The sequence below is a fragment of the Neoarius graeffei genome, chromosome 26 (assembly GCF_027579695.1).
Source record: "Neoarius graeffei isolate fNeoGra1 chromosome 26, fNeoGra1.pri, whole genome shotgun sequence".
In the NCBI taxonomy this organism is placed as follows: Eukaryota; Metazoa; Chordata; class Actinopteri; order Siluriformes; family Ariidae; genus Neoarius; species Neoarius graeffei.
The window spans coordinates 12,604,198-12,632,180 of NC_083594.1; the positions used below are offsets into that span (position 1 = coordinate 12,604,198).

General features: G+C 41.8%; 1 protein-coding gene across 2 annotated transcripts in view; it reads left to right on the forward strand.

Moving 5' to 3' along the window:
• The first annotated feature begins 5,885 nt into the window (after positions 1–5,885).
• The window catches only part of il17rd (interleukin 17 receptor D), a 40,303-nt gene continuing 18,205 nt past the window's right edge, over positions 5,886–27,983 (forward strand). Inside the window, exons 1-3 of one of the 2 annotated variants that reach the window (XM_060910405.1) lie at positions 5,886–6,055; positions 21,693–21,750; positions 22,252–22,377. In XM_060910405.1, coding sequence (XP_060766388.1) covers positions 5,951–6,055; positions 21,693–21,750; positions 22,252–22,377 — 289 coding nt within the window. In that variant the 5' untranslated portion in view covers positions 5,886–5,950. Of the gene's footprint in view, positions 6,056–21,692; positions 21,751–22,251; positions 22,378–24,895; positions 25,059–27,983 lie in introns of those variants that run through there. The other variant, XM_060910406.1, reaches the window with a different exon arrangement.

Below are 27,983 nucleotides of genomic sequence, written 5' to 3' on the forward strand. Positions count from 1 at the left end.
GTCCGCGTGGGTTTCCTCCGGGTGCTCCGGTTTCCCCCACAGTCCAAAGACATGCAGGTTAGGTTAACTGGTGACTCTAAATTAACTGTAGGTGTGAATGTGAGTGTGAATGGTTGTCTGTGTCTATGTGTCAGCCCTGTGATGACCTGGCGACTTGTCCAGGGTGTACCCTGCCTTTCGCCTGTAGTCAGCTGGGATAGGCTCCAGCTTGCCTGCGACCCTGTAGAACAGGATAAAGCGGCTAGAGATGATGAGATGAGAGGCTGTAGTAAATCATAGTGACTGGCATATCCCCTAGAGAAAATAGTACTATGCCAGTCACTGAAGAAAATCCATAATTCCCTGTGCCTCTCGGTGCATGGTATATTTAATTTATATCCCTCATCAAAAAATTCCAAACTAAAAGTGTTAACTACAAAGGATTAGAAATAAATCTGAAAAAAAAAAATCAAATCACTAGGCATGATCATGATACGTAGATCTACATACACACAAATGCTCACGGAGCCACAGCTGTGACTCAAGTCAGCTGTATAGCTGAAAATTGTGATGTCAGTTCATGGTATATCCAGGATATACCACACCTGACTCACACCATATCCATTTTTTTTTTACATCATGAGATACATTGCTTAATCAACGGTGGAACAATTTTATGTCACGTGAGCCGTCCTTGGCCAATCCCTGCAAAGGAATTTTTTGATGAGGGATATAATGCACACTATACAGCACATATTCAGAAAATAATGTACTGTAATACTGCATAGATACTGTGGAAGCCCGTTTTTGCCACCATGATAATGAGACGGTTTCTTGTAATTGTCACTTAAGTTATCATAATAATGACTTGGTATCTCATAATAATAAGAAAACTTTCTCATAATTATGAATTTCTAACACATGATGATGAAATCCTATTTCATATTTATGACTTGCTATCTCATAAAAATGACTTAATATCTCATAATTATGATTTGCTATTTCATGATAATGACTTAGTATCTCATAATTATGACTTGATATCTCATAATAATGAAATTCTATCTCATATTTGACTTGCTATCTCATAATAATGACTTAATCTCTCATATTTATGACTTGCTATTTCATGATGATGAAATCCTATCTCATATTTATGACATACTATCTCATGATAATGACTTAGTATCTCATAATGATGACTTGATATCTCATAATAATTAAATTCTATCTCATATTTGACTTGCTATCTCATAATAATGACTTAATATCTCATATTTATGACTTGCTATTTCATGATGATGAAATCCTATCTCATATTTATGACATACAATCTCATGATAATGACTTAGTATCTCATAATGATGACTTGCTGTCTCATGATAATGAAATCCTATCTCATAATAATGACTTAGTGTCTCATAATTATGGCTTAATTTCTCCTAATAGTGACTTCCTATCTCACAATAATGAGATACTTTTCTCATAATTATGACTTCCATCCATCCATCGTCCTTATCCTGTGCACAGTCGCAGGCAAGCTGGAGCCTATCCCAGCTGATTATGGGTGAGACAAGTCATCAGATCATCGCAGGGCTGACACATAGAGACAAACAGCCATTCACACTCACACCTACGGTCAATTTAGAGCCACCAGTTAGCCTAACCTGCATGTCTTTGGACTGAGGAGGAAACCCACACAGACACAGAGAGAACATGCAAACTCCACACAGAAAGCCCCATGTCGTCCACTGGACTCGAACCCAGAACCTTCTTGCTGTGAGGCAACAGTGATAACCACTACACCACCATGCCACCTATATAATTATGACTCGCTAGCTTCTTCTTCTTCATCAGGCTATTTCCCACATGGTGTGGGGTCACTGGTGCTAATCCGTGCCCTCCAATACCTTCTGTCAGTTGCCATTTCCTCTGTCACTCCAGCAGCTTTCATATCTTCCTTGACACAGTCTTGTAGACGCTGTTTTGGTCTGCCTCTTCCTCTCCTTTCAACGGACATCTCTCTCACACTTTTTCCAACATACCCAGGGTCTCTCCATGCATTCTTAGCCTTGTTTCCATGAGTTTTTCAAAGACATGCAGGTAAGGTTAATTGGTGGCTCTAAATTGACCATGAGTGTGAATGGCTGTTTGTGTCTCTGTGTGTGTAATAGCCCTGCAATGAGCTGGTGACTTGTCCAGGGTGTACCCTGCCTCTCACCCATAGTCAGCTGCGATAGGCTCCAGCTTGCCCCGCAACCCTGCACGGGATAAACGGTTACAGACAAAACAACAACAACTTCATTCCATATGGTACCTTGTCCAGTTTACTCAAACCAAGAGAGAATCGTAGCATCTTCATCTCTGCCATGTCCATCTGCTTCTCAGAGAAACATGATATATCTTATAAGTATGACTTACTATCTCACAATTAAATAATGAATTATAATAATAGGCGGCACGGTGGTGTAGTGGTTAGCACTGTCGCCTCACAGCAAGAAGGTCCTGGGTTCGAGCCCAGTGGCTGATAGGGGCCTTTCTGTGTGGAGTTTGCATGTTCTCCTCCTTGTGCTCAGGTGCTCTGGTTTCCCCCACAGTCCAAAGACATGCAGGTTAGGCTAATTTGTGGCTCTAAATTGACCGTAGGTGTGAATGTGAATGGTTGTCTGTGTCTATGTGTCAGCCCTGTGATGACCTGGCGACTTGTCCAGGGTGTACCCCGCCTTTCGCCCGTAGTCAGCTGGGATAGGCTCCAGCTTGCCTACAACCCTGTAGGACAGGATAAAGTGGCTAGAGATAATGGGTGTATGGATGGACTTATAAAAAAATAATAATAGTATAATGAGATATTAATGTTTTCATTATTATGAAATAGCAAGTCATTCTTATGACATAATAAGGAGATAAGTTATAATTTTAAGAAAATGTTCTCATGATCAAGACTTTCCAACTGTGCAGGAAAATGGGGGCTGTGATAGTGAGGTGAGAAAGAGAGTGCAGGCAGGGTGGATCAGTTGGAGAAGGATTTCGGGAGTCATTTGTGATAGGAAAGTCCCAGCAAAAGTGAAAGGTAAGATGTATAAGACCAGCTGTGATGTATGGATTGGAGACCGTATCCTTAACGAAGAGACAGGAGGCAAAGTTGGAGGTGGCGGAGTTGAGGATGTTAAGGTTTGTGATTGGAGGTTGGACAGGATAAAGAACGAGCACATCAGAGGGACAGCACATGTGGACAGCTTGGGAATTAAAGTGCCATTCCACCATTGGATGTATTTTTTTGGCTTAAAATACAATATATTTTATGACAACATGACTAGACAGAGAAATCTTTTAGCTTCAAAATGATATATCAAACATAATTTTTTGACAACGACAAGTATATTAATTTTGCGACCAAAGTCACCTACCCTTTTAATTACCGCGCGGTAGTGAAACGTGATGTCATCGGCAGGTTCCCCTTCTTGTGTACCACATCACGTGTGACGTGGCACAGATTATCAGCAATGGCGGATAGAACGCGATTTCCACTTGTCGATTGCTGTGCCAATATTCATCATCGACAGTCTCCTTTGGGCATCACTTGCTATTTTCCTTCGCTTCTTTTCCGAAGCTGACAATCGCGTTCTATCCGCCATTGCTGATAATCTGTACCATGTCACACGTGACGTGGTACACAAGAAGGGGAACCTGCCGATGACATCACGTTTCACTACCGCGCGGAAATTAAAAGGGTAGGTGACTTTGGTCGCAAAATTAATATACTTGTCGTTGTCAAAAGATTATGTTTGATATATCATTTTGAAGCTAAAAGATTTCTCTGTCTAGTCATGTTGTCATAAAATATATTGTACAGTGGTGCTTGAAAGTTTGTGAACCCTTTAGAATTTTCTATATTTCTGCATAAATATGACCTAAAACATCATCAGATTTTCACACAAGTCCTAAAAGTAGATAAAGAGAACCCAGTTAAACAAATGAGACAAAAATATTATACTTGGTCATTTATTTATTGAGGAAAATTATCCAATATTCCATATCTGTGAGTGGCAAAAGTATGTGAACCTCTAGGATTAGCAGTTAATTTGAAGGTGAAATTAGAGTCAGGTGTTTTCAATCAATGGGATGACAATCAGGTGTGAGTGGGCACCCTGTTTTATTTAAAGAACAGGGATCTATCAAAGTCTGATCTTCACAACACATGTTTGTGGAAGTGTATCATGGCACGAACAAAGGAGATTTCTGAGGACCTCAGAAAAAGCGTTGTTGATGCTCATCAGGCTGGAAAAGGTTACAAAACCATCCCTAAAGAGTTTGGACTCCACCAAAGGACAGTCAGACAGATTGTGTACAAATGGAGGAAATTCAAGACCATTGTTACCCTCCCCAGGAGCAGTCGACCAACAAAGATCACTCCAAGAGCAAGGCGTGCAATAGTCGGTGAGGTCACAAAAGACCCCAGGGTAACTTCTAAGAAACTGAAGGCCTCTCTCACCTTGGCTAATGTTAATGTTCATGAGTCCACCATCAGGAGAACACTGAACAATAATGGTGTGCATGGCAGGGCTGCAAGGAGAAAGTCACTTCTCTCCAGAAAGAACATTGCTGCTCATCTGCAGTTTGCTAAAGATCACATGGACAAGCCAGAAGGCTATCGGAAAAATGTTTTGGGGACGGATGAGACCAAAATAGAACTTTTTGCTTTAAATGAGAAGCGTTATGTTTAGAGAAAGGAAAACACTGCATTCCAGCATAAGAACCTTATCTCATCTGTGAAACATGGTGGTGGTAGTATCATGGTTTGGGCCTGTTTTGCTGCATCTGGGCCAGGACGGCTTGCCATCATTGATAGAACGATGAATTCTGAATTATACCAGCGAATTATAAAGGAAAATGTCAGGACATCTGTCCATGAACTGAATCTCAAGAGAAGGTGGGTCATGCGGCAAGACAACGACCCTAAGCACACAAGTCGTTCTACCAAAGAATGGTTAAAGAAGAATAAAGTTAATGTTTTGGAATGGCCAAGTCAAAGTCCTGACCTTAATCCAATGGAAATGTTATGGAAGGACCTGAAGCAAGCAGTTCATGTGAGGAAACCCACCAACATCCCAGAGTTGAAGCTGTTCTGTATGGAGGAACGGGCTAAAATTCCTCCCAGCCGGTGTGCAGGACTGATCAACAGTTACTGGAAGCGTTTAGTTGCAGTTATTGCTGCACAAGGGGGTCACACCAGATACTGAAAGCAAAGGTTCACATACTTTTGCCACTCACAGATATGTAATATTAGATAATTTTCCTCAATAAATAAACAACCAAGTATAATATTTTTGTCTCATTTGTTTAACTGGGTTCTCTTTATCTACTTTTAGGACTTGTGTGAAAATCTGATGATGTTTTAGGTCATATTTATGCAGAAATATAGAAAATTCTAAAGGGTTCACAAACTTTCAAGCACCACTGTATTTTATGCCAAAGAATACATCCAATGGTGGAATGGCACTTTAAGGTACGGTAAGAGAGCTGAGACTGAGATGGTATGGGCACATCCTGAGAAGAGATGTTGGAAGGAGAATGTTGAGGATGGAGCTGCCAGGCAAACGAAAACGAAGAAGGCCCATGGATGTGCTGAGAGAGGACATGAAAGTGGCAGGTGTGGTTGAGAAGGATGTGGAAGACAGGGAGCAGTGGAGACGAAAGATCCGCTGTGGCGATCCCTAATCGGGAGCAGCCAAAAGAAGAAGAAGAAGAAGTTGTTCTCATGATCAAGACAGGCTCCTGTATGACTTTTTTTTTTTTCTTAAGTGGCAGAAACACGTTCAGCACCGAGCTCTGCTCAGAGGGAGGAGTTCACATGCACAGCGCCCCCTATCGGCAGAGCACTGAACTCTCCGCTCGGGATATGAAGTGTCTCTGTAGAGACCTGCTGTTCATTCGCACTTCAGCAGCAGGACTTCATGGACGAGTGTGGGACATGGCTTCGCGACTCACACTGCTGTCTCTGGTTTTACTTCTGCACCACAATGCAACTGCAGCCAATGGAGGGAGGAAAGGAAACGCAGAGAAATGCGGATACAAGGTGAGAGGAAATAAGAAGCAAATCTTCTTCCGACACACCTGAGAGGAACAAAACGCGTTTGTCTGAAGTCATGGCAGGCTGTAACTGGTTTATGTCGAGGTTGAAAGTTAAAATGTATGTTTTAACCCGCTTTAAAGTTACATACTGGCAACTTTTGAATCGTATTTGTTTGACACAAAGTAGCCTAATGTTTGTAAGGTAGCAGGTTTGCTCTGAGGCAGCACTCTGTCCTGAAATGTAGCTTCAGGTTTACTTCAGGTGTAATAAACATACATACTTAAACACTTTCCCCCCCCTCTCTCTAGGCCTATTTATACATATCAACTCTAAATATATGAAAGAATAAAATATATAATATAAATTTTAAAAAAATATATGGTTTCAGTAACATCTCCTGACCTGCGAATACAAGGAATTAAAACTGTAAAGGTGAGCCAATAAACCGACTTAGCAATATATCGTGAGTATGACAGATATTTGACAAATAGCAGTATTTATCCGGATTTTGTTTTCAGTGTATAATTGTGGTGTTTAAACGTGTAAAGCAGTCATTCAGTACCATTTCTTTTGTTCTCAGCCTGAACCATCTGGCAAATTTCCTCAGTTTTATGGTCATGTCCTAATAGTGTTTTGAGATTAAGATGGTTCCTACACACTTGAGAACCTGTATGAGATGCAGGAATGTTAAATATGAAAGTTTACTGAAGTAAATAATTTTTAAATGTCAGTACAGGTTTCACCTGCTCTATAATCTGATTGGAAAATTGAAGGAGGTTATGTTTTTATTTCTGTTTGAACCCAAAAAGTAATGAATGGATTTTGAGGAAAGGTATGCCATGGACCAAGCAACAGTTGATTTGATCTTGATGCAAATCTGGATATGTATACGGATCCAGGATTTTTTTTTTTTTGTCTGTTCCCAACATTACTCAAAGTTGTGAAAAGATTTTGATGAAATTTGGTGTCCAGCTTTAATATTGTCTTATTTTCATATGACTTGGTTTTGATGTTGATAATGTGCTATGCACTCTCTCGTGTGTCCTTCTAGTTGCAAGTGTTTTAGTGCCTTTTGGAAGGAGTAACCAACTTCGAGCTTTAACACCTGATGTCGTTTTGCATTTCCTTGGTTTGTTTGCTTTTCGTGCCTGACAGTTTACTTAAAGGTTCACTGGCCCGTAAATACCGATATCGGAAGTGCTATTGACTTTTAGTGCCTGCTCTTGTGTGCATTGTCTGCCGACCACTACCGCTGCTTTGAAGCCGTTTCCCCAATAGGAAGTGAGGGACTGTTTGCTCTATTAACACACTTTGGCATTTCCTCCTTCCGAACCACAGGCCATCTCTTTCCACGGCCACTTCAAAGCTCATCAAGCTGCTGAAAGAACAGTTTTCCACAAACTGGTTTGCTGGCTGTTGGGACAAGTGTTTGGGCTGCATCAGATCTTTCGGCTGCTTGAGTTTTACAAATGAAGCTGTGTTTTGGAAAGGGACAAAAATTTGGGGGAGACCAAAGTTGGGGAAGAAGGCTTAGACATATTGGGTATTTGCTTATGAGGTAGCAGTTTACTTTTACTTGTTCTAAAAAATAAATAAATAAAAAAAATAAGCCCTTTGATTTGATGGCTAAATATTTTTCAGATGAAAAGGTTATTGTTTAATATAGTATCTACCCACCATTGAGGGGGAACGCTAAGCCTCGACTTGCAGCTTAGCAAGAAAGAAAAGAAAGGTGGATATTTAAATTGGCTGATACTCATTCCGGGCCATGCTTGTCCCCCTGCTGAGAGGGGTTGAAGGCTTCATGTCGAACCCCAGCAGGGGCTGGCTGGCTTTGGATGAAAGTGCCTAACCTCTGGAACTTCCAGTCTTTTCAATAGCATCCTTCCTTTGGTTCTCAGTCAGACTCCCCTTGTCCTACAACAGTCGGAGAGAGATTTTTTTTTTTTTAAGTCTTGAATGAGCTAAACTTTCCTTTCCTCTCTGAGATTGATTTAGGGTTCCGCTGCTAAAGACATGAAGTCAGAATTCATCACCGTGCAGATATTACCAGCTGCATAATCAGTTGTTTTTGTAGGGGGGAAAAAAATCCCTGTTTCCCTCCATCTGGTTATGGGTTAAATTATGGGTTCAGCATACGAGGGTGATGTCAGACAAAAACGCCAAAACATCGGCCAGGATATTGAGCAGATTTCCAATTCTTTTTGGGGTGTAGCAATCGCAAATCTCAGCAGTTAGCACTCAAGGAGGCATGAGCTTCATGTAAGTCTGTGGAGCATGAGGGGGAAATTGCCGTATTTTTTCCCTCAGTGCTTACAACCACATAAGTCAGTAACGATTGTAATGATAACCCGTATTGTGATTTCAGCCTTCTTACTGGATGTGTATGTGGACAGGAGCTTTGGTCCAGATGTGCTGTCAGAATACAAGGCATTCAGTTTGTTTGAGCATTTGAGTTGGAGAGCAGCTAGTATCGCATATTATTTGTTTGTACTTGCTTTGTTAATTCGGCTGTTTGGAATTGAATCAGATGCAATTTTGCGCAGGATCATATTCTGCCTGCTTTTCAGTCCATGCAGCATTTACTCATGCTCTCAAGAGGAAAGCTATAGTGATGACAGATCCTGCTGCTAATCAAATCAAATATACCACCCTGACCTTTTTTGCCCTTTGTGCTAGTTGTAGAACAGAAAAGTTGATATTTCTTGACAAAGGAGTCAGATCTGGCTTTCATTAACTCATTAGTGTTATAAAACCCTGCATCAACTTTGATGTTGTCCAGCTTTAGTCATTTTTTTCCAGGGTGTCCTTTGCAGAGAATTTTTTTTTTTTAAATAAATCTTTTAGTAGTGAAATGTCTGAAAAAAAGATTAATGGCTTATAGAAAGCAAAGCCAGTACTTTTCTGCAAATGATATGTAATCAAAAGTCGCCAGACTGGTGAGTTCTTCATGCTAATAATATATAATGCTTCTAGGTGTTGGAGGCCTCGAGTCACAAATCGACCTTCCGTGTCAATGTAACAAAAACGGCACAAAGGAAAATGTTTTCCATTGTCAGGCCATTCGACAGGCCTTTGAATTATCAGCGAGCTCTGGCATGCATGCACCTGTAGGACACCTACTTCCTTTTTTTTGCTTTTTTTTTTTTTCCTCAGTCCTATCTCAAAAGAACCTGCATGTTTTCTTCTTATTCTCCTACAATCTGATTGATGAATGGTGGAACAGGAGGAGTGGTTCATAGCATTCATGGGTGTGGATAGAGGAGAGTGTGTGTTCGCGTGTGGGGTGTGTGTGTGCATGCAGGGCGAAGTTTAATTCTGTGCCATCTTTTAGGCAGCATTGAAAACCATCCAAGCAACTCGTAACCTTGGAGGCCATGCCTTGTGCTGTGGTGGGAAAATCCCTGGTTGGCTAGTCCTGAATTGGCCCAGTGCGCCACAAGGCTTTCTTTTTTTTTTGAATGTGGGGTCCTGAGGGCTTTCAGCGGTAGCACCATGCTTTGACAAGCCAAGTGTCCTGCTGTTCTACGTGAATGGACTGATGTAGCTCATAATCGGAGGTATGTCGAACGTGAATTAAAAGTCTAGCCACTCTGCTCACCTCTGGGATGTCAAAGGCTTGTAATCTTACGAGTAATGTCCAAGCCCTCCAGCTGCTCCAATGGTGCACATGTTTTCGTACTCTCCTAGAAACACCTGTACCAGGAATTTAGTGTTCCTAATTGCTTGAGAAGACAATATTGGCTGTTGGGGGTGGGTGAAATCATGTCTGGAAAGCACTATGAAGTGTTAAGAAGGGTTCTTTGGAGTTTTCGTTTGGTAAACAGGTTGGGGCCTTCTCTGATGGGAGCTACCCTACTTAGGATACAACAGAGAAATCAAACAACCATTAAAGTGCATATCCTGGACCAATTTCATTTTTTTTTAATATGAAAGTATGTCCCTTTACACACTCATCCAGAAGGGTAATTTTGCACAAGGCCATCTGTCTACAGCAGAAAAAAAATAGAATAACAAAACGCGTCTGGAAAAATCCCAAGGGAGTCCGGAGCCAGATTCGTGACGTCACCTGCGGAAGCGCCAGCAGGCTGAGAGAGCTTGCATGGTTTCAGTGCACAGCCTGTGTAGACCAAGTTTAGCAGCTAGTCATTTTGCATTGAAATATGGAATTGTCACCTGAGCGTAATGTTACTTCACCTTTGGATGAAGAATATAATGAGATGTCAGAATTGGGGCTTCATCTGTTTGGATTTGATGATGATTCAAGTAGTGAAGATGACAGAGACAACGCCAGGGATGTAAATGAGTGATTCCACGCTTATGGGTACTGAAATGGGGACATGAACTTATTTTTAAAAATTCACCTAAAACCATTTCTTTTTTTACCATCAGGTCACAAAACATGTAATCTTTAATGAATGATATGTTAAAAGATAACTTTAATTTTCTGAGATGTAATAAAAACATATTTATATGCCAAAGTCAGAACGCAACAGAAGTGTTGTGGACATATATATTCTCAATTTTAACAATGTAGAATTACTTTTTGAAACATAGGAAGGTGATGTTTTAGCAAATATAATTAATAAACATGTGTAGTAGAATAAACATACACATTCTTTCAATAAGATTAACATGGTATATAGCTAGATTGTAATTAATTTGTAACAGACGCGAGATGGACAATCGTAACAGAAGTAATGTAACAGACATCATTTTGGAACTCATAGGCTTGACTTTGGCATATAAATATGTTTTTATTACATCTCAGAAAGTTAAAGTTATCTTTTAACATATCATTCATTAAAGATTACATGTTTTGTGACCTGATGGTAAAAAAAGAAATGGTTTTAGGTGAATTTTTTAAAATAAGTTCATGTCCCCATTTCAATACCCATAAGCGTGGAATCACTCAAATAATACGGTCGTTTTCTCATAAACAAACCAGCGCTGACGTAGGATTCAGAAGGAGGTGTCCTGCACGTGAAGTCACAAAAATCAACGTTTGCCGGGAAATCCAAATGGCAAGTTTTTTCAGAGGTGGATGAATTTGCGTCAAATGGCTTGATTTCAGCTGAAAGGTAAAAAAAATTGTGCGAAATGTGACAGATATTTGACCAAAGTTTAATATAAAATAGGAGAATTACATTGATCTTACTCCTGAATTTACCCATGATATGCACTTTAAGACTTTTGGGTTATTTTCTGGGTTTTTTTTTTTTAAAGATTTTTTGGGGGGCTTTTTTCACCTTTATTGGATAGGACAGTGTAGAGACAGGAAATGAGTGAGAGAGAGAGAGAGAGAGACGGGGAGGGATTGGCAAATTACCTCGGGTCGGAATCGAACCCGGGTCCCCGGATTTATGCCACGACACCCCCATTTTCTGTTTGTTTTTCTCTAAATATGGACAGTATTAACAAAATTGGATAAATTTCTTTATGAATTATTATAGATGACTGTTTCCCTTATCAAACTGCCTAGTCCCAGTGGTCATTTATTAAAGTAGGTGAATGAAATGTCTAATTAAATTAGCGTAATCCTATTGAAGCAAGCAAGATGTTTGTAAAGTGATCTCATACCCAGATTCGGTGCTGCTTGCCATCAGAGATCTGCAGGCAAGGGCAGACCCTCGGGATCGTAATCTGATACAGGCTGGTTATGCTCTTCCAAAGCTTTTCCTTTGGCCCACGGATTGAAGTCATTACAATCAATTAGCTGTTCTTTCCTTTGGCCTAATCAAGGATCTGATGCGGAAGAACTTCCTGCCTAGGTTTCAGGCAATGATTTGAGATTGCAGAGCGTCTGCTTTGGTAGATGAAGTGCAACAGTATGCTTCAAAGCTCGGGATTCGGCTGCAGGCTAGACATGACCTCTGTGAAGGGGGTGGGGGAAACTGCAGTTCCCTGACCACTTTGGTAATTTATTCCATCTTTGGGCCTTGGATTTGCTATCAGGAGCTCATGTGTCTTACCCACATTCAGCTAAATCCTTTGCTGCCTTCACTAGGGCTAAAACTTTGTCCCTGGTCTGATTTGGTGATCCTGCAGATTCATGATGCGTGTGTTTAATACATTTTGCAATCGTGTGAGTGCACTTGGTTGCTCTTCTGTGTTTTCCATTAGAGAAGTAGGGCAGGTCTATGTTTTTCACGGTCGAAGAGTTCTGGAAAGCTCTGGGCAGTAGTGCGTTCCCATAGCATGAAATACAAGACTCCAAATCCCACAAGCCCTTATCCTCCCTATGAAGACATTTATTGTTCTATAATGTCATCAGGCAGGTCTGCCTACCTCTGAATCATGATGTCTCCCCATTCTGCTCAGTCTGGTGAGTACACATCAGTTTCCATTCATAACAAGCCTCCATTCAGAAGGTTTTTTTTTTTTGCGAGGAACAATTAATCCAGGTTCAGTGAAACCCCAATGAAAGCCTTTGAGGAAGCTTTTAGATTCAGTTCCTGTCATGTTCTTCGTTTTGCGATGGACAAGTCCAGGCCTGTTTTGAGCAGTGCTGTGTTTACACTTCTCATAAGGTTCTTTTCAGTCAACATGGAAAGCGGGATACGATTATGTAGATAAAGGAAGACAAACAAGAAAGGACTTAACAAAGGCTGGGATTAAAATCAAACTCGAGCCAACCTTGTTAGGTTTTTGACCTTTTGAATGTGGAGGTTAATAAATAATAATAATAATAATAATAATAATAATAATAATAATAATAATGTTGAACATATCCCATCATGTAAAGCAGAGGTTCCCAACCCTTCCTTGTCCTGCACATTTAGGTTTTTTTTTTTTGTCCCCCCCCGCTCCTGCCCTGATTAATTAGCTAATCTAATTAGTTAGATTAGCTGAATTGGGTGTTTTTGGAGCAGGGAGGACAGAGGGTACTCCAGAGGTTAGAAACCTGTGTTGTAAAGCACCGGTAGCACTTGAGGTCAGCCTTCACACGTGTTTGGCATGACGGTGAGGTCATCCCTGTGAGCCTCTTAAATCCATTCAGGATGGTTCCCAGAGTTCAAAGGGCAGAACTGAGTAATCGGGGATCTGTGAAGTCTGGAGGATGTTTGGTGTGACACCAGTTTTTCCAACAATCCATCACGTTAGGACTTGATCATGTATCACTGCCATGGGGCGACGTCTATCCGGAATGGACAGAGCTGGAAAAGCAATCAGGCCTCTTAATTTCCCGGTGAGGAACTTCCCTGCCTGTTAAAGACATACATTTTGACATTCACGTGCTCTTCAGTGTCCCTCTGGAGTCCTCTTAAAGCATTCTTCACCACTTGGGTTATTTGTTCCCTGATGAAACGGACTCCGCGTGCACTTTTGAGCAGGCTCACGTTATCGTGTGAGTGTGTTTCTCATAACACCTAGACTGTGCATGAAAATGCGCCAGTGAGTTCTTAAGCGCTAATGTCATAGCATATGGTTGCATTTCGAAAGAGGCCTGGCTGCGACAAATGCTGATTGGAGTGAAACAGGAAAGGCATTAAGCAAAACAGAGCAAGGGAACTTCAAGCCAGACTGCCCTGCAGCATTTGATCAACTGCCACGCAAAGCCCCTCATCAGGCGTAACCTCTTTGACCTCTCATCCTGTCTTTCCAAAGCTTTTTCTTTTTTTTGGGGGGGGGAGTGCCATGGAGTTCATGTGTGATTGTCTTTGGAGATGTACTAGCATCAAATCCATTACTTTAAATAAATAAGCCTTGAATAAGATTGCATCTTGACTTAATTGTATAAAATGTCAGACGTGCTTAATTTAATGAAAATAATGTAAGGCTCCCCCCCCCCCCCCCCCCCCCCCCCCCCCCCCGTTCTTTGCTGTGTAAGTTAACCTAAACATGTCTCTCTCTATTTTGAGTTGAACATTAACATGCTCTTCTTTCAGAATTGAAATCCTGAATGTGATTAGCCCTAATTTAAGACTACTGTTTGGCCCTCATCAGCGATACACGAGTGCCCAGCGTCAACACGACTCCTTTTCATCAATGTGACGGCGGGTTCTTGAAACCATCGTGGTTTCCTTGAGACACCCCCCTGTGTTTGAAATTACATTCAAGTATCAGGATGTTTGCAATTGCCATCAAGTTAAATACTCGTTCTGAGTCGAGTATAATTGCAGGGATCTGGGCAACTGATACTTGCCTCATTGGTGCCATATGAGAACCTGCAGCCATGTAGCATTAGCAGGAAATGCAGCTCGGCAAATTCCACGTGAGTGTGATGCTCGAATGCAAGAATTTGCATTTAATAAATGACAGACCAAGTGAAGCAGATATATTAAACAGCTTTTTAATGAAACAATAGAGGTTTTGTATGACTGACTTTTTTTTTTTCCCCTCTCCTTTAGATTCAAGTATTTACTCTCCCCACATGAGTTACTCATTGTATAATCTAAAAGTAAACTTTTATGATACTGAAGAGTCACTTCTTTTGCTTTTCGAAAGAACATCGTCTTACTTGACTTCCTTCCTGTCTCTCGATTAGTCATGTAATTCTCCAAGTTCCCTTTAGGCACACAAAACAAATCTGCTCATTTGAGCGTGCCAGCAGTCCTGATTTGATAGCATGACCTTGCACGAAGGAAATGTGAAATGTTGGTGATTAATTAGTATTAGCAAGGCTCAGATAGAAGACACAAAGCCGATTGTCCCAGAAAATGACTTCTTTTCAGGGAACGTCAAATGAGATGCACATGTTGGGAATAATGAGAACAGCATGTCAGGCTGGTCGGAAAACAGTTGTGGTCAAATGTATAAAGGTGTTCATATCCAGCACGCTCAGACCTGCTGGACTCATGAGGACCAGGACGTGGGTGGGAATCTCACGCCAGTCAGCGGAAACTTTGCACATGGATGATTAGGAGTAGATGCATGTGCTGTATCTCTGTACCGTACAAAGTATGTGGGTTGATTTTGTGCCATCAAATTATGAATATTAATGTTTATTCAGTGGTAGGAGGCATGTAGAAATTGATTTGATTGATTGGCATCAGTCTTCACTTTTTTTGTGTGTGGGGGGGGCTTTTTTTTTTTTCTCCTTAGTGAAGATGATTGTGTGACTAATGTCTCTCGTCGTGCCCCCCCCCATTCAAAAACCCTCTGTAGATTTGGAAAAGTGGGAGTACTTTGAAGGTATACTTTGAAATGGATCCTGGGAAAGGGGAATTCTTGGTGAGGCAGATGGTGGGGCTGTTTAGGAGTTTCTCAGAGTAAGCGCTTAATATCTTGGAAGCCAAGCCACCCCCTCTTGCCTTTTGTTTACCGACTTGAAGCGTTTTCTTCTCTGCTAAATCAAAATGTGATTTTGATTCTGGAAAAAATATATTTTTTTACATTTTTATTATTATTTTTTTAATTGGTTTAGCTTAAAATCAGTCAAATCAGAACTTTGTTCCATCATTGCTCTTGAAATTTAGCCAATTTGTTAGATAAACGGTGATAAGTGGCTTTGTGGTCATGTTTATTTTCCTAGAGCGGAGGAACAAGCCCAGCGGGAGCAGCTTAACATCATCCGATCAGAAGGATCTGAAGAGGAATATTATAAGTGTACGCCACAAAGTAGCTGATGGAGAGCTCCAGCCTCCACCTTTTAACCCCTTTCTAGGCTGCAGGAGCTTCTGGCTGCACTTTGAGACTGAATTAATGACTTGCAAGTTCCTGCTCTGCATCACAAAGCCAGTTTCTTCTGCTCTCAGCACAATTCTGATGGTTTAGAATGGTTTAAAAAAGTCAGGGTTTAGTAAAGACTTCTTGGGTAGACCAAACCCAATTAAAATGCTTGTCAGATTTAAAAAAAGTTTTGCTCACACTGACTCTCTTCATACACATAATGAGCATACGTTGATGAACGTTACCCGCCTGTAAATTACCGATCACGTCCACAGTGCAGCTGATTTCCATTTTCTGACACCTACAGTACAGCTCTCCAGAAAACTAAACATGAAGCTCACAGAGAGCTGGAAATGATAAAATGATGACTAAGCACCAAAAGAGCACCGCCTAATGGGGACGTGAAGCATGTTTGTTATCACAGCCCCACACTAACTCGAACTCCTTTTATGGGAGGGCGTTTCTTTCGTCCTAATTGAATACTTGGTTTTATTTGTCTTAAAGTGCCATTCCACCATTGGATGTATTTTTTTTGGCATAAAATACAATATATTTTATGACAACATGACTAGACAGAGAAATCTTTTAGCTTCAAAATGATATATCAAACATAATTTTTTGACAACGACAAGTATATTAATTTTGCGACCAAAGTCACCTACCCTTTTAATTTCCGCGCGGTAGTGAAACGTGATGTCATCGGCAAGTTCCCCTTCTTGTGTACGTGACACAGATTATCAGCAATGGCGGATAGAACGCGATTGTCAGCTTCGGAAAAGAAGCGAAGGAAAATAGCAAGTGATGCCCAAAGGAGACGGTCGATGGTGAATATCGACACAGCAATCGACAAGTGGAAATCGCGTTCTATCCGCCATTGCTTTAATTTTAATTCATTTTGCGACCAAAGTCACCTACCCTTTTAATTTCTGCGCGGTAGTGAAACGTGATGTCATCGGCAGGTTCCCCTTCTTGTGTACGTGGCACAGATTATCAGCAATGGCGGATAGAACGTCACAGAACGTGCCACGTCACACCTGCCGATGACATCACGTTTCACTACCGCGCGGAAATTAAAAGGGTAGGTGACTTTGGTCGCAAAATTAATATACTTGTCGTTGTCAAAAAATTATGTTTGATATATCATTTTGAAGCTAAAAGAGTTCTCTGTCTAGTCATGTTGTCATAAAATATATTGTATTTTATGCCAAAGAATACATCCAATGGTGGAATGGCACTTTAATTTAAGATTTTTTTTTTCTGAAAGTCTTTCTTTCAAGTTCTTAATATGTACAGAATTTTTGTTTAATGCTTGTGCACTTTCAAGAGAGAAGCTATTTCAACTTGACACCGTGATCCATATATAAAATGATAGTCTTATATGATGTAAATTTACTCTCGGGAGCTCTCATCGGATACGAACCTTTTATCGAACGAACTGTCATGAACGCCACACCTTTTGTGAAGAATTATTTACAAATAAATCCTTTCGTATCCAGGTTGATAAATGATGCCCATTGTGGAGTTGTTATCTGGCATAATGTGTGGTGTGTTGTGTATGGTTTGGGTTTTTTTTCTGTTTTTTTTGGGTCCCCCCCCAATTTATTTGTGCATGTTATCCTGTGCATCATCTGTGAGGCAGATGGAGTTGGTCCATTTCTTTTAAACAGGTACCACCAACCCACCAGAATGGGAGTATGGGGGAGTAGGAAGGAGGAGTTAGGTTTGAACTTTATACATCAGTCCAACAAATGTTGCCTTCTAATTAAGCAAGCCCTCATTTTCCCCCAGGGCTACTAGATTACTAGTTTCCCCTGGTCTCCCCCCCCCCCCCCCCCAAAAAAAAGACTTGCAGTAATTTTACCCTAATTAATCAGTGTCGCCAGAGTATCCCTGTGAGGCCTGTCTTTTATTCTGTAAATGTGAGATGATCATGTGCATGTTTCTTTTCTGAAAAGGGGGGGGCCTTTGAGGCACATTTTAAAACACCCCTGCTTCCCCCCCCTTTTTTTTTTCTCCTCTCGTACAAGAAGGTTGAAGAAGTCAAGCTATGGGGGTGTGGAAGGGCTTGGGAGTTGGAGGATCAAACAAATACTTCTCTCTTTAAAAAAAAAAAAAAATGCTCCGTGTTTGGAGTTGTGTCCATATGGCTTGCTGCTAATGGGGAATTTAAAGAGAACCATCTCCACTTGTAAAAGAGCTGGCCGTGTTTTTGTTAAATTAACTTCACGTGTGAGGTTGGATGCCAAAAGACAAGCGAGGGGTTGGTGTGTGTGTGTGTGTGGGGGGGGGGGGGGGGGGTTAGCTGGAAACAGGTTCTTGCAAGCCAGTCCCCTTTTGAGTACAGTGAGACAAGTTCTTGAGCAAACTACCAATGTTTGCTTGACGTATGTATAGAATTGAGATGGCTCTGAGGTAGGAAGTAGATCTGCATCTGTCTTTTGTAGCTACAGCTTGAAAGGGTGTGCAACTAAGAAATAGGAAGAATGAAATCGAGACTGGATTGACAGGCACTGTTCTCTGAAGCTTGTGTTCTCAAGTGATATAATTACTGTTATTATTCAAACTCTGAGAAAGAACACCTGGTTGAGAATAGCTTTGGTGCAGTCGACAGGAAGCGCACATCTATCAGGCCTCACCTGCTCCTGACTGCTGTTTAGACATGTCCATGTCTCATGAGTCTGCACAATGTGGGCACTGGGTACGGCCACGTAATCGTCCAGCAGCCACTGAAAATACCCCAAACTGCTAATCTTGCATTAGCGTTTCCTACTAAATTGTGTGTTGGTGATACTCCAGCATTTAATTTGACTCTGGAAAATCAGCATCAGTTGTGTGGTTTTTCAAAGTACAGCACTGTCTGCTGAGGTTTCAGTGCTGTCAGAACTTTACATTTCATATTTCGGATGTTTTTCTTTCAGTGTCTTCAAGTATTACTGTTAAAGCACAATTGCTAACGTCAATCACATGTTCTCATGTTTTCATATGGCTTTTAATGAACCAGATCATTAAGCAAAAGGCTGAGTATTTCCAAACACAGTTGCCTTTCACTCGCAGTCTGTTAATAAGCCCTATAAAGTGTTAAGGCTCTTGTTTGACCGGTGACTGACCTCTATTTTTTTTTTTTTTTTTTTTTTACCTCACGGCCAGCATTTCTACTCATTTGCCACATGGGATGCTGTAAGTTTATGGACCAGAGTTACAGCTCTAACCCCCCCCAAATTCCCTCTTTCCTTCTTCCTCCAACTCCAAACTGTCCATTTGAAGTTTTAGGATGCCAAATGACTTCTGGGGCTATTAGGAGTGCCGAGGGCGAGGACATCAGAGGGGCCGTTGAAGGTCTTCGGGCCTGGGCTCTCCTCCCAGCAGGACCAACTCTGTCTGCAGGAACAAAGGGAAGGAAAATTAAGGGGGGTTGGTTCTTGTTGTGGAAGGCCATAAATAGGGGGTGTCGTTGAAAGGGTGTTGAGGATGGGGGAAGGAGTGTGACAGGCTTGTTAGGAAGTGTTTAGCCACCCCTTCCTGCCGAGGTGTGAGGCTGTGGTAACCGCCTTGGGCCCGCTGATTGGCTGCAGGTGTGCTTAGGCGTCCGTGTTAGCTGCCTGTCCGATGTGACCCACAGGACCCTGCTGCGTTCATGGTATGGAATAAACCCCAAAACTGTTGTAGCACCCCAAGGGCATGCTCTTTCCCTTCGTTTAGGATGCTAAATGAGGAATTGGAACACTCTTCTCATCTTCACCATGGCTGTAAATGTTTTTTCGTGACCTGGAGGTGCAAGCAGCTTTGACCAATTAGTTCTTGTTCTCTGGGACAGTTGCCACTATGAGCATGACTTTATAATCCAGTACAGTGCACAGAAGTGAGCATCAACCATGTTAAACTACAGGCCAGAGTCTTTTTGACATCAATCATGGTGGTCTCGGTAATAACGTCGTTATCTGAGTGCTTGAGCTGAGCTACTATCTGGTCAGGATCTCATCCTGGGGAAAGGAATGAATCTGGGTGTGGCGTTCATGTTATCTTTCGGAAGAAGGCAAATGCACCGTTAAGTAATAGTAACTGAAACATCCTCTCAGCCTTCAAGCGCAGTTCAGATGCACATTGTTTTAATTTGCTATCCTGATGCCAATGCTAATCTCGTAACTAACATGTGGACTAGATGAGGGCTGTGCAGATATGGTGTTGATTTTTATTGCGGTGTTTGGATTTGCGATGCTGATCTTGCAGAAATGTGCAAACAAAGCAAGCATGTTTTCAGTGTGGGTTTTGATAAGCCTTTTTAGCATTGGTGCGATTTTGAAAAACAAATGCTTGGTATCGTCACGTTTTCTCGATATTATAAGGGGAAATGCATATGTATGAGTGATTTTTGTTCATTCCTAAAAGGTAAGGATGCAAAAACGGGTATCAGTTTTAGACTATGTTCCGAAACGCTGGATTGGTATCGAATCAGATTTGACATTTCCAGACAAAACAGATGTACTTTATGCCATGAGTGCATATTATGTTGACGAACAACTCTTGTGTATGAGCACAGGACACGACTTGCCCTAAAGCTTGCAGAGAGCCATCCTGGTTGCTCCGATAACATCGGTATTGGATCAAATATTTCTATTATTGATGATATATCAGGAAAAAGTAAAATCGGTGCATCCCTGTTAACAGAAAAGTGCTGAGATTTAAAGCTATAAAATAATTTCTTAATGTGACCAGACCATTTCCTAAAAACTCTTAACGTTTCCCTAAAGCACTCGATGTTTGCGTATCAGCAGCCGCAACAGCAATGAAGTAAATTTATAACCATTCGCAACCTTGTTGAATGCTGTGGGTCCATTGATCAAACCAAAGTTGGCAGCCATGTTGTTGATTTTGCGTCTTTAACGTGTGATTTGAAGGGTTTCCCCACAGAGCACCTGGGAGGAAAACCAGGCTTGATTAACATGTTCGGAGAGATGAGATGACGGCTGAGGGAATTGAACATCCAAATGAGGGAAAGCGGAGGGACGAGGATTAGGATTGGTGTTCGTTTTTGCGATCCAAACAGGTTTATGGCACTTTGGGTAACTTGTGGTTCAACTGGCAACGTGAAGGGGCACATTTGAAACATTTGTCCCAATGACTTGTGTCGGAAAAATAAAACCGTCATTAAGTAGAAATAGCATGGGGATATATTTTAGATTTGCTTTTTCCTGATGAAACATAGTAATGGAATAATATGACTTAATGCTATTCTTAATACCAGACTTTGTTTTTTTGGTTTTGTTTTTTTACAGCTAACTGGCCAGTTTTCCAGGCTTTGTCAGATGATTACTCTCTTGAGGAGGATATTCCTTTGTCATGTAAAACAACTTCCTCTAATCAAGCAGCCAGATAAAGATGATAAAATCTTTAAAATGAGACCACACTAAAATTCAGAGGCATACACCAGTTGAACGTCTTGTTCTAATCAGAAGCCTCAGTCATTGTTGCCCTTCATGTCTGTGAAGCGATGTTTATTTTCTTTTCCTTTTACCATCAGTCTAGATCTGACACGCAGCCTATAGCTTCCTCTTGTCTCGTTTTAGCTCCTGTCACGCAAGCTCGTTTTGTTTTGTCTTGAACCATAATGCGCCTCAAACCACCGTTCTCGGGCCAGCCATAACTGCCTTAGTCATGAAACCTAAAGTTAAGGCACACTTATCAGCACCTGATTCTGCATCAGTAGCCAGAGTGAGGACGGAACACGGGTGCGTGAGAGCGTGCAGGTCTTGTGCAGCTTTTCTCACAACTTTAGGCTTGTTTTTCCAGAGTTGGCACAGAGTGCATTCAGCAAAGGTTTGTGCGAGCCAGAAGCCCTGTAATTGTAGGATACATTAGTGTTGCTGTCACCACTTAAAGTGCTGGTGGTTTTTGTCGAGTCTCGAAGGAATGTGCTTTGTGCCCCTGGTGTAGTTTACATGTCACATAGTTTGGAGTGAAAGTAAGCCATTTCTTAATGCCATACCTGATTAACCTCTCTCTCTCTCTCTCTCTCTCTCTCTCTCTGCAGGGAGTCCAGTCCAGTTCAGACGAAAGCGGACGCAAGCTCGTGACTTTTCGAAATGACAGTAAGGCACCACTGATCCCCCCCCCCCCCCCCCCCCCCCCCATCAGATCTCTAAATTCAGTCAGTTTCCTGTGCTCTACTTTTGTGGTATTCACCCGATCCCTTCCCCCAGCTCTAGCTTGCTTCCCAAACCACCAAATGTGCCAAAAAGTCACTTTTCTTGCCTGTAGCTAATCCCGATTCTCACTCAGCCCCCATTGTCCGCGACTATGGACAGGAACGGTCACGGCCTAAAAGCCGACCCTCATTAACATCATAATAGCAGCAACTCAGACAGGGAGCCACAGGGTGTGAGCGACACAAACGACTGCTCCTCTCTCTTCCTCTACCTGCTGATCTTCAGCTCTGATAGCACAGCCCTAACAAAATAGGGGTTTGGGGTGGGTGGGGGTCAGCTTGCATGGCTGCATCCTTGAGCTTGCTAAAGAATCTCGCCTATGCTTTTACAATTTAAAAAAAAAGCAAAGCCCAATTTTATTGCCATTTTGTTTTTCCTCTCTAGATTGCTCTCTGAACTGGAACCTGAGGGGGAAACATGCCATCGACGAAGTGAGCAATATCAGCTTCACTCATTTGTCCTGTGATAACCAGGCAGCTGTGGTAGTCCACTGGATGCCAAGTCCCCTCGGTAAGCCCCCCCCCCCTTTTCCTTTTTAAATAGGTTTGTACATGTGCGCACGCAACCAGTATGATATTTTTTTAAAATCTGTGTGTAATGATTACTGGGTAAAGAGCAACTGCATCAGAAAAAGTACATCAATGTGCAGTTAGTAATTTATAAATACTTCCAAATAAAGATTTTGGAGGTATTTCAATATATATTGGATATATTGAGGCTTTTTTATTTTTAAAGTCATCACCTTTGCATTTATGAGAAGGTTGCGTTACTCCTGTGCACATTTTGGACTTTTAACGATATTTTTTTTTTTTTGGGCTTTTTGCACCTTTATTGGATAGGACAGTGTAGAGACAGGAAATGAGCAGGAGGGAGAGACGGGGAGGGATCGAGAAATGACCTCGGGCCGGAATCGAACCCGGGTCCCCGGATTGATGGTATGGCGCCTTATCCACCTGAGCCACGACGCCCCCACATTTTGGACTTTTCACCTGAGTAAAATACTGTAGCGAACACCGTTAAGAGCAGGGTTTATCTTGAAGCGACTTAATGTAAAGATATTCGAGTGTTTACATGCACCGTCCACTTTATTAGGAATGCTTGTATATTCATGCAGTTATCTAATCATGTGGCAGCAGCAATATGCAAAAAAAATCATGCAGATCCAGGTCAAGAGCTACAGGTAATGTACACTTCAAACATCGGAATGAAGCAAGAGTGTGATCTCTGTGACTTTAACCATGGCATGTGAATATGACGCACACACAAAAAAAGCCTTTTTCTAGTCTTGAACTGTTCAGGGGTGGGTTTCCCCAAAAGCCTCTTAACGCTTAGAGCATCTTAACTAGGAGAGTGAGTGTTCATTGTGATGCTCGCTCTCCCATTTAACGATGATCTTTGTGCTACGATGCTTTTGGGAAACCCACCCCAGTTTGGATGAGTCTGTGCCCCTGATGGTCTCAGCCCATGTTTACATTAGACCGTATCAGCGGATCATCAGATTAACGTTTTTAAAACGATTAGTGTGCACACAGCAACACCAATACACGATTTGCGTGCACACAGCAACGCCAATACACGGATACGCTCGGCTCCGCAGGCATCCTGCGCTCCAAATCACTCCGCCCTGAACAGCGAGTGCCCTCTGGAGGGTGCGCACTCCGGCCCTGCGCAGCTCACAGAGCACGCGAGTGAAGTGCACAAGCACTGATTCGGGACTGAGCTGCTGTGTGTGAGATCCCAGCGCATATCACTTACCACTTGCAAGTGGAAGGATGGCAAGCCTAAAGACAATCATAACTACACAATGGGCAGTATTTGCATCAGTATTTGCAGTATTTTCATACTTTTATACTCTTTAATGAAAGGTGATACAAGGCGGAAGTCCGCGCCGTTTTTCAGCAGTCGCGTCACATGACCAACGCCAGCGAATCAGGAAGGTGGATGTCACAGTGACGTTGTCCAATGACGACGCCAGCTAGAGCTCAGCACAGCGTATCCGCGTATTCTCAATGTTTACACAGCACCGGAGCTGACACGATCTGGATTGAATACGTGGACGCTGGCGGATTCCCGTTTCCCGGCGTTTCCAGGCGTTTTAATGTAAACGGACAGTGCATCCGCAAAGAAAACGAGACAGATACGGTCTAATGTAAACTTGGCCTCAGATTCCTGTTCTTGGCTGATAGGAGTGGAACCTGATGTGGTCTTTTGCTGTTGTAGCACATTCACCTCAAGGTTCGATGTTTGTTTTTGGCATGCTGAGATGCTTTTCTGCTCACGACAGTTGCAAAGCGTGATTTACTTGAATTATTATAGACTTCCTGTCAGCTCAAACCAGTCTGGTCTCTCTCGACAGGGTATTTCTGCTGCCTCTGCTCACAGGATGTTTTTGTTTTTCGCACCATTCTGTGTAAACTCCACAGGTGTGTGTGTGTGTGAGAGAGAGAGAGAGATTCCCAGGAGATCAGCAGGTTTCTGAAATACTCAAATTAGCTCATTTGACACCAATAACCATGCCATGACTAAAGTCACAGAGCTCACGCCTCCCTGTTTTGGTGTTTTGATGTGAACATTAACTGAAGCTCTGCATGATTTTATTTTTTAAACGCGTTGTGCTGCTGCCACATGATTGGCTGATTTTAGATATTTGCATAAATGTGCAGGCATACAGGTGTTCCTATTAAAGGGGACTGAGTTTATATCGAGTACAAGTTCGTGTACTTTTTTAGGAAAAACGAAATCAAAGAACCTAATGGTTAATGCGTGTGATTTTCATGGGTGTTCCTTCATTAACATGTAGTATAATGGTCCAATTAGGGATGTCAAGATATGAATAGTGGAAAAAATTCAGATAGCAAACATTTAAAAGCTATGCAGTTCACATACGCAGATTAGATACTATGGCCTGTGTGTACATACTAGACTTGTGTACCATATTTTTCGGACTGTAAGTCATACTTTTTTTTCATGGTTCGGCTGGCCATGCGGCTTATACTCCAGTGCACCGTATATGTTTTTTTTTTTTTTTTCCCCCCTCCACCGCGGAATAACTGGAGCTGATGCTGAGTCTGATGACAGCCATGCAGAAGAAGATGAAACGGCACTTCGTCTGCCGCTGGAGTTGGCAGAGTTGTTCAGAAGCGACACCGAGGATGAGGAATTCAATGGATTTGCTGATTTGGAGTGAAATCGTCAGTTTGATAAACTTGATTGACCTGTATTTTATTATTAATGATAAGCCTATAGTTATTTAAATAAGTTATGTAATGATTTTAGGCAGTGCTTAATTTGTGAAGTGGGAGGTCCCGGAACGCAGGAGGTGGGTGGGTCCGGTGACTCAAAAAAAAAAAAAAAGGCAGGGGGTGGTTTACTATAACTTTACGCACATGCGCTTATTGTGTGTGTAAAAAAATAAAATAAAATAAATAAATAATAATAATATCAGACATTATGATCTTAGAAAACGCTTTAGTGATGAACAGTTACAGACAGTATGTCGTGATATTATGTTATAAAATATTTTTTATTAGGCTATATATTAAATTGTATATTAAATTTATCTTCTAAAATAACAGCCTGTACTCATATCACAACCGGTTTATTTCACCATTGGAGATCAGATCACACAAGACATGAGTTAAATGACTAATTTTAAGGACTTTGTGGCTCAGGTGGATAAGGCGCCATACCATAAATCTGGGGACCCGGGTTCGATTCCAACCTGTGGTCATTTTCCAAGCCCTCCCTGTTTTTCTCCTGCTCATTAAAAGCAGTGCCAGCAAACATAAGTGCAATCAATTCAAGTAATAGTTAAGAAATAAAGGGTTTACAAAACAAATTGGAGAATTCATTTTAAAAATTTTATTAAGCTTTCTTGTTTTTTTGCCTTTTTTTCCACAGCGCAAGCTAACGGCTACAAAAAACCCGGTGTTCTATTGAGCGGAAGTATACACCCCATGTCCCTCCCTCTTCCCCTTTCGCATAGATTTTGTGGATGTCATAGGAGAGAAATCAACAACAGATATCAAAACCGAACACTAAACACATTTTTATTTACTTATTTAATTTGTTTGATTTTTTTCCCTTTGTGATGGTCACGGAGGTGATCTGATCCATTTAAATAGCTGCCGGAACACCGAATTAAATGAAAATAGCTGCCGGATCCGACAACGGAGGTTACGGATCTTGTTCCGGCTCAAATTAAGCCCTGATTTTAGGCCTATAGGCTACTGAATAACTTGATGTTACGGTACATATTCAGCCAGTTTTTCTCTGGGCTATTATAAATTATTTTCTCATCTCATTATCTTTAGCCGCTTTATCCTTCTACAGGGTCGCAGGCAAGCTGGAGCCTATCCCAGCTGACTACGGGCGAAAGGCGGGGTACACCCTGGACAAGTCGCCAGGTCATCACAGGGCTGACACATAGACACAGACAACCATTCACACTCACATTCACACCTACGGTCAATTTAGAGTCACCAGTTAACCTAACCTGCATGTCTTTGGACTGTGGGGGAAACCGGAGCACCCGGAGGAAACCCACGCGGACAACATGCAAACTCTGCACAGAAAGGCCCTCGCCAGCCCCGGGGCTCGAACCCGGACCTTCTTGCTGTGAGGCGACAGTGCTAACCACTACACCACCGTGCCGCCCCTATAAATTTTGTTTTGCATTTTTAAAAATGACTCTCCTTCCAAGATGAGCTTTATTCTTCGTCTCTGATGTTATGGTGTTAATGGTCTGAATAATGTTTAATGTTTTTATCTGATATGACGTTAACTGGCAGGCGCACTTTCTGCCTGTTTTTTTTTGTTTGTTTGTTTTTTTTCTCTGAGCGGGTTTTTTTTTTTTTCACTAGATGGTTGTTTTTACTACCGTACCTGTCTTTGGAGATGATCTACCTATAGCCTACTTGACCTCTGATTTGATGAAATAAAATTCGACAAAAATGAAGAATGACACTCCTCGATGATGACTACAGCTTTAATAACAAAGATGAAAGAGCCATGGGGCGATAATAAGCCCTACCGGTAAAAATATTCTAAAAGCAAACTGATTAATGCATCAGTAATAGGCTACTAATATTAGTTATAATAATAATATAGGCTATTAGTAATAACGATAGTGATAGTATTAAAGATGGTAGTAGATATTTAAAATAATCAGACGAGGCTACTTACAGGGCAAAGGGCGCGTTATCACTGCTCAGCTGTTCGTTTATTAAATAAACAATGCAGTCGCGCAGTAACCACGCGCCGCTTATCAGATAGAATCACAGATTCTATGGATAGAATAACCCTTCAAAAAAGTGCGACTTATAGTCCGGTGCGACGTATATATGTTTTTTTTTCGTCTTCATAATGCATTTTTTGGCTGATGCGACTTAAACTCCGGAGCGACGTATAGTCCGGAAAATACGGTACCTGTGCAACAGATACTACACCAGCCTGTTTTAAAGAAGGGTAGTGGTTAAAGTCCCCACAAGTACTTTGAGGTTCTGAACTGACTGGATGATGGTGAGACCCACTCAGATTCTTGAACCCATAACAAAGTAAATGCATTTGTGTCCGCCGTGCCTGACTGCGCACAAGGGTCGTTTTCTCTCACCTATCTCTCTCGGACTGACCGGCAGCGATGGAGAAATAAGAGACTGGAGAGGAGAGCAACTCTGGAAGTGAGGCCTCGTCTTCAAAGAGAGTGCTAGGCCTGTCCTGATCAAAGGCGCAGGTTTTCCTCCCCCTGCCAAGCTGCGTTTTTTTTTTTTTTCCCCCCTCTCTCTCCTTCCCTTCAGGCCTGACAGTCACACAAATCTAGCCAAGCAGGAGAAAAGATCTGCACATAGGAGCCCTGTGATTTTTTGGAGGAATGTGTGCGTGTGTTTTTGGAGGATGAGGGGAGGGAGCACTGGGGTGTCCCTGGCTTCCGTCTGTTGAGGCACTATTGAACTTGGTAATGTGAGCCCTTTCCCTGAGCAGCAGCACAATGTGTCTTGTTGTTTGCTTCAGGTTAATCCTTTGAACTGAATCGAGAGTCGATATGATGTTGGTATATATTTAAGAAGCATAAACACAAAAAGGTAGTTGAAAAAGAGGAAACCTTGATTCTGTTTTTC